The following is a 13,277-nucleotide window of genomic DNA, read 5'->3' as shown; positions in this document are numbered from 1 at the left end:
CCTGTGTTCACTGCAGCCAAGTTAGGGAAACAAAGTGGCTAATAGGATGATGGATGAGTGAATAAAAAAGCTGTGGCATACCTACACAATGGATGCTACTTATCTATTTAAAAAAGGATGAAATCTTTCCATTTCCACCAACATGAATGGAACAGGAGGGATTATGCTAAGTGAAATAAGTCAGGAGGAGAAAGACACATACCAGATGGGGCACTCATATGTGTAATATAAAAAACCAAAGGAAGAGTGCAAACTAAACCAATATATATCCTAGAAATGTGACTATAGAATAGAGACTTGCAGAGGGAAAAGGCAGATGGTGGGCAGTAAAAGGTGGAGCGAACCCAATAGAGGAATATTGGGGTTCCTTAGTGGTAGTTGTGGTATGGTAATCTATATTTGAACAGGTGTGAACCTAGACCACTAAATCATATACATTATTATAAACCAACACTACCTCAGTAAAAAAAAATCTCAAAAATCACACTTTGAGAAAATGCCCCATATCTCCTCAACTTAGTGTAGATCCTCTATTCTAAATGTCTCTTAAATTCATTCTTTCTTCTCCCTACACTTACTGCATTAATAGTGGTCTTCATGTCCTTCCTGGACTAATATAATAAACTTCTACCTAGTTCATTTCCTGCTATTCCTCCCTTCCAAGTCATCCCACACACAGAGCTTTCTAAACAACAGGCTTGTAACGATAAGCAAGGATCTGGTCCCTGACTAATAATGTCTCCTCCTGCTGTTCTAATTCAGCATACTGACACTAGAGAGGAAAAGAAAAGAAGGAATGGAGACTGTGTTCAGTATAGCTAAGATGTGTTTACTTTATGGATATAGCCAAAGGAGATGAGAAGTAAAAAGTCATTCTGGCAGTAAGTAAGGCAAAATGAACTGCCCAGTTTTATAAGAGACTTCTGGGCATTCTCATTCTATAATTACTCTTCAGTAATTTAAAATAGCTCTATAGTATTAGTAATAACTGAATGCCAGGAAGACCCTATATCTTAAGTGATATTAGAATTGAATAACTATTTGACCTAAGAGATAAAGCAAACTTTTAAGAAATTATTAATGAAGTTCACTGAAACAGAATATAGATATACATGCAGCATTTACCAACTAACATTTTCCCTCAAGATATGGGACAAGGAATGCAAAAATTCCAAACATCATGCTTGGCAAGTTTTTAATTCAAGTTCATGACTGGATTGTAAAGACCTTATAGAACTTAATTCGTTCATGCTGCCTTTGTTTGTGTACGTGGGCTGAGGGCACTGATTTAGATAAAAAAAAAAAAGGGACAAGGATTACTCTGCTCTTACATATATCTCCTTCTATATAGTCTGAAAGTCCATGCTGAGTTTAAAAAAGCAACAAATGACAATAAAAGGGTAGGAGGCAGGAGAAAGTGAGTGGCATAGCACAGACTGAGGGTCTTACTAATGCTGAATTTTAGAGTGAAACAACAAATCCCACCAAAAATTTTGACTTTAGATTTCTTCCCAATTGTGTATGATTAGAGCTGTTGTAAAATATCCTAAATGTGCTGCTAAAATAAATCTACACTTTATCCACACTTGCATTTGAAATAGATGGAGAGCAGCTTGCTAGTTCTCTATTGAACCATCTAAATGACAAGCTCAGCTAACTTGCACATCTGACTCCACCCCTCCCTCAGCAGGTCTTCCCATGCTTTCTCCTGCCACAGGTCACCTGACCTCCATCCTTGTCCAGTGTCTTCATTTGGAGTGATGTTGGCAGCAACCTGCTTTATTAAATGGTGTTCAAGAAGGGAATTCCCAATACCCTAATACATGCATTTCTATATATTTTAATTAATTTGATCATTGCAAAAAGCCTTATAGTCATCAGTCTTTCTATTTCCAATAATCTAAAAAGCCTGGTAAAAGGTAATTAACTCTCTTTAGCTCACCCAATGAAAGAAGCAGAGAAAAAGAGGGGGAGAAAGTGAGGGAAGCAGAAGAGTAAAAGGAAGGAAAACCATGACGAGAATAAGCAAGAGGAGTGGGAGGCGGGACTTTCTGAACATCCCACATTAGTTTTTCGCAAGTCCCCTAGATTTGTTTTCTTGAATTGGATGGATTCCAGGTGCATTCTGGGCTGAGACTCCCAGTTGTTGCCACTGTAATTCATGGGAGGAAAATTTGATCTTCCCTTTTTTTTTTTTTTTAATCGAGGCAACATTGGTTTAGAGTATTGTATACAGTTTAGAAGTACAGGATCATTTTTTTTTACGCATAATGCAATGACTTCACATGCTGGAACCCAATACCTCCCCTTTAGATTGTCAGCCTGAAAGTGAAATTTGGAAAATAAAAAGCCAACAAACAGCTGTCGGGAAAGTGCATTTGGAGTCCAGCAGGCCATGCTGAGAAAGAAAGGAATGTACAGGAACAAGATCAATTGTTTCATTTCAGTATGCCAGAGGCTTTTCTTTGTTTTTCTTTTCTCCCTCCCCCCCTTTATTTTACTTCATTGTTTTATTTTGCAAATACACCCTCTGATGTTACTCTCCAGAAGTTTATAATCCACAGGCAAGGATTTAATATGCAGCCTGTTGCGAATAAAAATACAATTACTTCTCTGTCCGAAAGTTCAACTTTCTTTGTTTCCCTCACTAGTTCTGATTTCCTGTAGCTGACTGGCTCCCATGCAACAGTGAAGTAATTTCTTTCCTCTGTGATTTATTTTCTGATGATGTGTAAGCAAAAATACTATAAAGGGGGAAAGAATGATTCACAACAAACACTTCTCAAAAACACAGCTCCAGGGTGTCAGAGTACGTAAAATGGAGTACTGTGTATTAAGAAACTAGAAAATAAAGCTAGTTCATATTCATACTTATTTCTGTGCTATATTAATGATAATAAACTTTAGTACAACTGTGTGTCAGGTACATAATGCTAAGTGTTTTATCTGCATTATCTCATTTAACTCTTGGAACCACCTTTCGTGGGAAGAATCATCCCTGATTCTTGGAGAAACTGATGTGTACAGAGACTAAAGAACTTGACTCATAAAATGACCGAGTCAAGATGCAAGTCAGTTCTGCCTTCAAAGACCACTATGTTAGTTTAGTTCTCTAGGGTTTACAATGCTTAGACCAAAGCCCCCACAAAGCCTGTTGCTTGAAAAATGCACACAGTAGCATTTAAATGCCATCAAGTAGCATTTTAAACAATAAACCCTTTTGCTACAAATCTATATCAAATCTATGTTAAATTACTTCCTTTTTGCATGGGAGCCAGCAAGCTACAGGAAATCAGAACTGGTGAGGGAAACAAAGAAAATTGAACTTTTCGGACACCTCTTTATATTAGTAGGTAAATAAGTCAATTTGACTGAACGTTTGTGAAGTGACACAGAATCTGTAACATTTTCCAATAATCATTTGAATGAGTTTTTTATTTGGTTTTTGTGTTTAGATCCAAAAGATCATCGTAAGAACTTGCAGAGCAGTGTAATATCAAGCTCACCAAAACTAATCCATCTGAAGCATGGCTGAGATACACAATGTATAGGGAGACTACCTGATAGAAAAAGTCAATTCCTTCTTCTACCTACACAAAATTTTACTGAAGGATTAAATGGCCTGGGGCTAGCCCACATATGCATTCCCTCCACCTCCATTTCAGTATCAGTGAGGTTCACTCCGACACCCTGTACCCAGGGATGCTATAATATCCATTCATTCATTTGAAATGTAGTGTGCTTGCTGCTAAGTACTGGGGGATACTCATGAACAAACCAGACATGGACCTGTCTTCAGTCAACTCTAGGATATAAAGCACATACTGTAAAAATGTTCACAAGACTGTTCTTTATGAAAGCCTCAGAAGAAATTTCTTCCTGATCCTTGAGTCAAAAGTAATAGTTCTACAGAATAACTCATCTGTTTTTTGTTCCATGGGCAATGTATATTCCAAAATGGAATGAAGCCACTTTCTTTGCCACTAAAAACTCAGGGCCCATTTATGCCCCACTCAAGGTATAGAAGAGTCATTTCAACAATTGTCTTGTTCCTATTCTGGTTGATGTCCCTTAATTTCACTCCCCTTTTATTTTCCAGCTACTTTTTATTTGAATCTTGTATTTTATATTTCCTTAATCTTTTGAAGAAAGGCACAATAGAAATAAGTAAATAAAAAATACAAATTATGAATATATTAAGGAAGTAGAGTAATATGTGCTGATTCTAAAAATGCATCTTAAAAATTGCCTTTTCGGGCCTCCCCGGTGGTGCAGCGGTTGAGCGCTGGGTTGCGAAGCTGCCCGCAGCCTCTGCGGTGCCGGTTTGATCCCCGGCTGCTCCCCAGCCACCGGAGGAGGGTCCCACATGGCGCGCAGACCTCTCCTGCGGCCCGCTGCTCCCCTCAGCAGTGTACTTCGGTCCTTCTGCCTGCTCTGCTCCCCGCTCTGGCTCTGGTGAATTCTCTCACCCTCCGGCGCTTCTGACTGTACCCAGTGCATGTATAAACAAAACAAACAAATAAATAAATAAACATGCCTCTATAAAATTAAAAAAAAATGCCTTTTCAAGAATTCTCTAAATAATGATATCTTAGCTGTTTTTGATATTTTCCTACTTCAAAGTTTAAGGTTTTGAAGGGGGAAAATACTGATAGAGGATTTTTATCTATTTGTATTACAACTGTGGTTTTTTGAAACTATTTAAGAGTTGAATGCAAAAAGGAACTATTTATGTATGGAATACCACCATGTGCCAACTGGCATACACAGGACTTCTATGGAAACTAGGTGATATTATACAAGAAATGAATTCACTTTAGGAGCAAATAAATGCATTTTCTATTGTCACCAGTCCTACATTTAAGAACTCAGTTCACTAAGCATTCTTAAAGTGATTGCATATTAAATACTAATCAAGCTTTTATATAACAAAAAGCTAACTTGTACCAAAATCAAGCCCTCATTTGGAAGATGAGATGTATAGAGGAAAAAATGGCTTAAACAAAAAGTCAAAGATGTTATTGGTCAATGATGGAAAAATTTTGCCATTTTATATGATATCAGTTAAAATAATATCTTTTATCTGAGGACGTGTGAGATCATGTCTTTGAAACAGAGCACAGTAAACCAATCTTACTTCAATAAAAAAATTAAATAATACCTTATAAATTTTAATCTTTGAACTAAGTTAAGAACAAGGTTAAAACACTGTTAGTTTCACTGTTCTGAAGAATGAGCATCAGCAGAAGGCAGAAGAACAAAGAAGAGGGAGCTTCTGAGAGAGGATGTGGGCATCTCTGCAAAGGCAGATATGACACATAGATAAAACTCATCTTTCTGTGGTGCCAAATTGCCCGAGTACTGGGAGACACATACAATAATAAAGTTAATAGAAGAAAGAAGCTTTGTATGTTACTATTTTTCAGTTAACACCAACATTATCAATCCATCAGGTTTCCTTTCTACTCTGTGGTACATTATATCAGATGACACATGCTAAGATCAGCAGAGTTAGTATTTTCCATTTAACTTTTCTTTTAGAAAGCTGCAAGACTCTTAAATAAAACATCTACAGGTTGCTATTTACAAACTACTCAAATGAAATGAAGCACGGTGATAAATTTGTATGTATGCATATATCAGATGTTTTTTAATAAACAGACAAAAGACATATCGTTGTTACTCTTCCTCAAGTCTTTTTCACTGGTGTTACTGTCAGATCCTTGTAAGCACAAAAAAGGGCCCAGGGGAGGAATACTAAAAGTTTTGATGGAACAAAGCCAAAAGAAAAATTTTATGAGTTAAACAGATGTTCTAGTTTTGAAAGCAATTTAAACAAATGAGCAAAATCTACAAATAAATCCCAAATACTATTTCCTTACAGACTATATATAAGGGGGGGTGGGGTGGAGGCTGGCAGTAGAGTGGAGGAGAGAGACGAGAGACAGACACTGGACTATTTCTTCATCTTTGAATTCCCGCTTCCCAGCACAGTGTATGACACACAAGAGATGCTTCATAAATGTTAGCTGAATAATGAACAAACACCACTTAGTCCTTATTTTTCAAAAGAATAGAACTTAATAGAGTATAAAACTTTATAGAGTAGGGTCTAGATAGTAAGTAGAATAATCACAGTAGTAGTTATTGAATATGTCATTAAGAATATGTCATATAAGAACGTCATATAAGAATATGTCATTCTTATTTATTGAAGGGTTATTCTGTGACAGGAAATGTGCTAAGTCCTCTGTAATGATTATCTCACTTAATCCTAACAACCTTAGAGGTAGATACTACTGTTCTTGCCTCTGCACATATACATCAGGATACTAAGGCTCAAATTAACTAAATGAGTTTGAAGCAACACAGCTGAAGAGTGGAAAGTTGGGACTGGAGTCCAAGCAGAGTGAGTCCAGTGAGCTTTCCTACTGCACTAGAATGCAGCACATGCTACAAACCTGTGTATCAGCCATGAGTGAAAATTCATGAAACCCTTTATTTAGAGCTTTGCACTCTGTTATGAGCAGAGGATATGTCCCTAGCTTAAGTTTCAAATAGTCAATGTTTGCACCATTTACTCTGGTACAAATTATAAAATTACTTGGTTATTTCTTCATCTTTGAATTCTCACCTCCCAGCCCAGAATAAGATACATAAGAGATGCTCAATAAATGTTTACTGAATAAGTGAACAAATACCATTTAGTCCTTGTTTTTCAAGAAATGTTTGTCAGGAAAATGGCAACTGTATTAATTCTGAAAAGCTACTGTAGGAAGATTTTTTTTTTCAATTCCAAAATATTACTTAATTGCTCTCTTTTGTAAATAAAAGCTAGTCTTTTTCTCCTCTGAAACCAAACATACATGAACTATGTGCCAAGACAATGACAATACCCACAATGTATCTTTGTGCATGTGGAGGCGGGTAAGAAGGGAAAATATTTAGTGGATTTAAACAGATAGCTGAAGAATGAAACATTTAATAGAGTTAACATTTTTAAAAAGTGTTTTAAGTTCAACTACGAATCTAGGGGTTGGGAGTGGCAGCTTCTGAAAAGCTAAATTTCCCATAAAATCATTTAAAAAGCACAACCCAGTAACAGTAGTTACACCAAGATAAAATGTTCCAGTAGCTCAACTTTTATACAAGTATCATTTCTGGAACTGATAACCAGATGTAAAAGTAAATTCTCAACTTCTGACTTTCAACCTCTAGGAGGTCACGAGAAAAGAAGTCAACTGCTCAGCTCTCATAACATAGACTGACTTTTCAGTTACTATATAACAGCATAGAGTTAGGACTATTTTTATCAATACTGCCAGAATAAATAAATACTAGAATAATCCAGATTTCAATTCAGCTCTAATAACCAATTAATATGAACTCATAGAAACTATGAAAATTATTTTTATTTGAAGTCATTTATTTTCCTTCTTTTATCAGTAATTTCTAATGAGAGCATTCATTTATCATAATAAACATGTTTTATCATAATAAAACTACATTAATTTTATGCAATTCTCTTAATGTTATTGTATTTGTGCTAAAAAAAAATTCTCCATAAAAGTGGTAATTCACAGTGAACTACTCTCTGAGATCAAATGGCTTTTAACTGTATATTATCTGTCTATAATCATCAGTATCTTAACCTGTCAAATCTCACTTATTTACCTAAAACAGAAAGAACTCTAAAAGAAAAGGTACTCTTACAAATTTTTTTTTCTAAATTTCACTGCCATTTTAAACTAATTGCACAAAGGCAAGTGAGTGTCTATCCATATGATAATATATTCTTATAGGTCAATTACCAAATTTTCACTTGTCTTTTTTTTTTAATAGAGGCATGTTTTATTTATTTATTTGTTTGTTTGTTTGTTTTGTTTATACATGGGCTGGGCACAGTCAGAAGTGCGGGAGGGTGAGAGAATTCACCAGAGCCAGAGCTGGGAGCAGAACAGGCAGAAGGACCGGTGGCAGGGGAGCAGCCGGGGATCGAACCTGAGCCGCAGAGGCAGCGGGCAACTTCACAACCCAGCACTCAACCGCTGCGCCACTGGGGAGGCCCTTCACTCGTCTTTTAGGAGGAATTATATCTACCATACTGGCAGAATTCTGAAAGCTTGCAAAATATGATTCTTCACCCCATCGCCATGTGATATATAATTCACATGAGAAGTAAATTTATCATGGTATTAAATGCATCTACTAATATTTCTAAGCATTTTCCTAGGCATTTATGATCTTGTAATAAGCTCTCATCATCCTTATGATTAGTAACAGTTTATATAATTTTGAAAGAATATTTCATGTAGTTTGCATTTTTTTAGTAACTGAATCATGAATGTGTATTAAAACAACATTTTTTTTTTTAAAGATTTATTTACTTATTTATACAAGCACCGGGTACAGTCAGAAGCACGGGAGGGTGAGAGAATTCACCAGAGCGGGGAACAGAACAGGCAGACTGACGAAATACACTGTTGAGGGGAGCAGCGGGCATGGCAGGAGAGGTCTGTTGCGCCATGTGGAACCCTCGCCGGTGACTGGGGATCGAACCAGTGCTGCAAAGGCTGTGGGCAGCTTTGCAGCCCAGCGCTCAACTGCTGCGCCACCAGGGGAGGCCCTACTCAGCTCGTTTAATGGGCCATTTTATTTAGATTGTTACTTGGTTGAAGGATTTTAAAAATTATTAATTATGCTAAGTCCTAAATCATTGGGGAAGATATATGTTTTATTTGTTGACAAAAATACCCATAGAATCCCTATTTTAATAAATTCATCCCATATCTCTCTGGAAGCAGGTAGACATATTGACATATTCATTATAAACAAATAAAATAAATTTAAGCTAATCAAAAAGAAATAGGAAGCTGTTCTCAAACCTTAAACTTCTGAAAGTAAACTATTACATAATTAGAACTCCTCACACAATCACACTGCAACATTGATTTTCCTATAGGTTTGGGTAATTTGTTGGTTATTGCATAGACTGCTATTTATAAACTGCCAGTTAACCCTATCACATTTACATTAAATACAAATTAATCTAAATTGACTGAAATTTCTTGCCAGGAAATGTTTTAACCAACTGAAGGTCAATCAGAACCTAATGCTAGATGATGGGACAAATGCTTATAAAACCAGGGGGAAAGGTTTTCAACAATCAAGATAATACTATTACTCAATTCTGCAAATTATTTTTTCTTGTTAAGACTGTATTTAAATATTTTCCTTCTAACTTTAAACATGGAAGTTACCAGGCCCTTTGAAACTATGGTTCATTCATCAGCCACAGCAACACAACCAACAAGCCCCACAAGCCCCCCTCCACACACATACACACACACAATAAATATATGAAAATCTGGCCTTGGGGATTTCATCTGAATGTGAATTCATTTCTTTAAACTGCAGAGTTAACAGTAAGAAGAAAAAGACAAAAATCTACCAACTAGGCTGCGCTGCCATCCTCTCCATGTAGTCTTTGGCCATGTCTCGGGCTTCAATGTTCTCGGGATACAGCACACAGAACATTGCCAAGGCACCCAAGTTGTTGCCATAAATTTCATTCCAGCGGGCACTGTAGTCCTTGGGATCCCAGGGAGGGAGGTACTCCAAGGGGCTGGACAGCATGGTGTGCACAGCCTCAGTGATCCGGGCAGCGATGTGCTCATGTGAGCTGGCTGCCCTGAGCTGTAGCTCCGCCACCTCTGCCCGGGAGAAGTACAGCATTGGGTGGCTGTCGTAGTTGGCATTGGTGAAGGGAATCATGACTTCTGGGTTCTCGTCGGTGATGTAGGCTGACGCAGAGCAAAACAAATATATGAAAAACACACTGGGAGCACCCCGTGTGTGAGTCCTCATTGTGGCATCAGATCTCCAAATCTCCAAGGCAGCCTAACCATCTTCGAAAGATCCTACAAGAGGTGGGAGAAAAGAAGGATGTTAACCACTAGGACATGGCATAATAGGAAACATAAGGTAGACAGAAACCTCATCAAGAAAAATGTCTAAATATCGAAGAATAAAGCTAATGAATTTAGATTTTTAAAAAATACCACAAAAATTGAACTAGAAAGAAACTTCCTAAAATCTAATAATTTAACTAATAAATCAAACATGATATATCAGGCAAGCATTTATTGTGGAAAACAGAACTTCGAATTTGGGGAAATATATATTACCTGTTTAAGTAGGGAAGAAAAACTCTCCTTGATATTTTGTTCACATTTGATCACATAAAAATGTTTAGATTTTATGTAGTTTTTAGACATTAACATGAAAAGCACAATAACCAAAAGCTAGTGTGAAATGTTATCTGGGAATCTGAATGGGCATTAGGGGGAAAAAAGAAAATCCTGTTTTGTTTATATTCCTCCCCTTACTCTAACTTCTCCCTTGTTCCTAACCTTCTTCATTATGAACCAGTGATTAGGATAAGTTCACATATAAGATGACAGAGAAGAAAATATTATGAGTAAAACTAGCCATCCTCTTCTGCCAGCAGAAGGTATGCACACAGAGGACAAAAGCAGAACTCTCTGCCACCCCTGCATTGCCTGGGCTGACATCAGCAAGTCTGCAGTGAGAGACCAGACACATGGCTGCTGGAACTAGACACTGATGTGTCTTCATTCAGAAAATCAGATTCCAGACTCAAAAGCCTTCAATAGCATGTGTCCTGTTCCCCCTTATCTGAAACTGCTGTCTGCTTTTCCATTTTGCATATGGGATCTTGGTGTTATTTAGTAGGTCAGAGATTTAAACCAAACTCACATATTTTCTTAACCACTTAACTTTCTTAGAAGTCCTTTTTTTTTTTTTTGCAGTGGCAGTTTAGCTCATTAGCTCATAGGTTAAAAGAACGTCTTTCAAATGTAAGAACATTAAAAAAAATAACCCAAAAAACCTCAGCTTAGTCTATGTCTCACATCTGGGATAAAGCAGGCATAAAATCCCCTAGAGGAAAGTCAGGGAATTCTTAAAATTCTTCAGAGGGGAAAGGTTATAGAAAGCAGACCAGAAAAAGACAGTTTTATTTAAATAATGAACAGTAGTTTTCAATTATTAAGGGGAGAAACTGATGGAGGAAAAATCAGCCTCCCAGGCTGAACACAAACTATTTTCCAAGGAAAAACTTGCCTCATGACATCCACAAGACAGAAAACTAAAGATTTTACACACATCGGAGTTCAATCCACATTCTCAACCTGCTATGTCTCCAAAAGGGAAACAATATGGCATCGCTTGTGGGTGCTACCATAAACTGTAGTATTTTTTGCACATCCCAGTGGACTTTAGACTATCCATACGACACTTAAAAGCATAGGTTTTTTGAAACTTTGTAGGTATACCTCAGAAGCTGAACTTATGATGAATAAAAATAATTAATAGTCAAACTAAATATATAAAATAGAAATAACTCTTGGACTCTACCCATATTATATCTAGCACCGAAAGCTTCAAGGCAGCTGGCTTCAAGGTCAGAGACCTGTCCAAAAGAAATAGTCTTCTGTGGGTATGTCTGTGGAGTGGTGTGGTCTCTGGCAAAAGAGAGAGAGCTGGGTCTAGAGACATTGTAGGGTCTGAAGTAATGCTCAGGCCACACTGCCAGCCCTAACTAGGTTTATTACTTATAATTTTCAGAACAATCGTGCTAAAAAATTTTAAAATCTGTATATGTAAAATCTCAAAACTCTAAAATGGGATATAGCCATCAATGTAGTAAGCATTGTGGGGGTTTTAGGCACCCAAGTGAAGCCAGGTTGGAAGATACTCCTTGAATTGGCCCCTACTTGCACAGAATTGAAGATCTTCTCTCAACTGCTGGTTGTTGAATGTGTAGTTCAACTACTAGGTGGTAGGTGGGTAAGTGACTTGGGAGTGGTGAGATAGTTAAGAAGTTATGTGGAGGGCCTCTCTGGTGGCGCAGTGCTTGAGCGCTGGGTTGCAAAGCTGCCTGCAGCCTCTGCAGCACCGGTTCGATCCCCGGCTGCTCCCCGGCTGCTCCCCGGCCACCTGAGAAGGGTCCCACATGGCGCGCAGACCTCTCCTACCGCCCGCTGCTCCCCTCGACAGTGTACTTCGGTCCTTCTGCCTGCTCTGCTCCCTGCTCTGGCTCTGGTTAATTCTCTCACCCTCCCGTGCTTCTGACTGTACCCACTGATAGTATAAATGAATAAATAGATAAATAAAAATAAATCTTAAAAAAAAAAGTTATGTGGAGACGGGAGTTGCTGAAAATGCCAAATGAAGCAATGACCACTAAAATCTAATGAGTTTACCAAGATGAATAATTCTGACTTTCCTACAAAACACACATACACCTTGGAAATAAGTCTAAGCTTTCATGACCGTGGATCATCTGTCAAGCCATTCTCCCTGAGTGTTGCAGCCACATTAAAATATTGTGATTCTCCTTAAATCTTCAAGTTGCAATTGGCCATTTTCATTTTTACAGCCTTTTCACTTTTCAATACAGCAAAATCGGGAGCCACCCTCATCAGCCACCTCTCCTAATACAGGGTTTACACCACATAATTTAGTGTTTCTGACTACTGAACCTGATTTCCCCTGCAAGTCTTTTTCCCTTCTACTCTTCCACTATGATAGACTAACTTTCCTTATCCAGTTTTCCATCCCATTCTCTTGGAAGAGCAAAATATTCCTAAATTTTTACCTTGTCAATGAATAAAATGTAACCATTCAAAAATCAACCTATCACTACAAGATAATTCAGATAGTACTTCAGTCATCTCTCTACCAGGATGCCCTACATATATCTACAGCAGTCCAAGTTTGGTAATAGAATTAGGCTAATCCAAATGATATTAAAAATATTTAATGAGTTCAAACTCTAATTGTCTTAAGTAGGTCCTCCAAAACAACGATAAGCCTCTTAAAGCAAAATTATTTTGTTGTAATTCTGGTTACAATAATCAATTGCAGTTATTATGACTGCTGACATACAGAGGAATTTTGTGTAAAATTCTTTTCACACATTTGATCTTTTATTGTATAATAACAATGTGGCAAAACATTATTAAGAGTTACTGTGAAAAATAGACTAATACATCCAGTTTCAAAAATGATGTGGGTTTCCAAATGGTCTGGGGCTGTTTAAAAATGAAACACATGGTAGTACAAAAGTTCTTTCAATTCCTTGGGCTTTAGAAAAAGACAGAATGTTTAAGGATGGAAAAGGGAAATCACCCTATAGAAAGTAAAGCATGTCCCAAATTAAGATAGATTAAAGATCCTCTCATAGTATCAAG

At 37.3% G+C, this 13,277-nt stretch overlaps 1 protein-coding gene across 4 annotated transcripts in view; it reads right to left on the bottom strand.

Moving 5' to 3' along the window:
- LOC119252807 (dermatan-sulfate epimerase) overlaps positions 1 to 13,277 on the bottom strand; it is a 116,516-nt gene that overhangs the window by 26,672 nt on the left and 76,567 nt on the right. For all 4 annotated transcript variants that reach the window (XM_037520269.2, XM_037520272.2, XM_037520268.1 and 1 more), the window contains one exon: positions 9,452 to 9,920. In XM_037520269.2, the coding sequence (XP_037376166.1) occupies positions 9,452 to 9,867 (416 nt within the window). In that variant the 5' untranslated portion in view covers positions 9,868 to 9,920. The remainder of the gene's footprint in view (positions 1 to 9,451; positions 9,921 to 13,277) is intronic.

The sequence above is a fragment of the Talpa occidentalis genome, unplaced genomic scaffold (genome assembly GCF_014898055.3).
Source record: "Talpa occidentalis isolate TD23 unplaced genomic scaffold, MPIMG_talOcc4v2.1 talOcc4.2, whole genome shotgun sequence".
Taxonomy (NCBI): Eukaryota; Metazoa; Chordata; class Mammalia; order Eulipotyphla; family Talpidae; genus Talpa; species Talpa occidentalis.
This window is presented reverse-complemented; position numbering and strand designations above follow the sequence as displayed.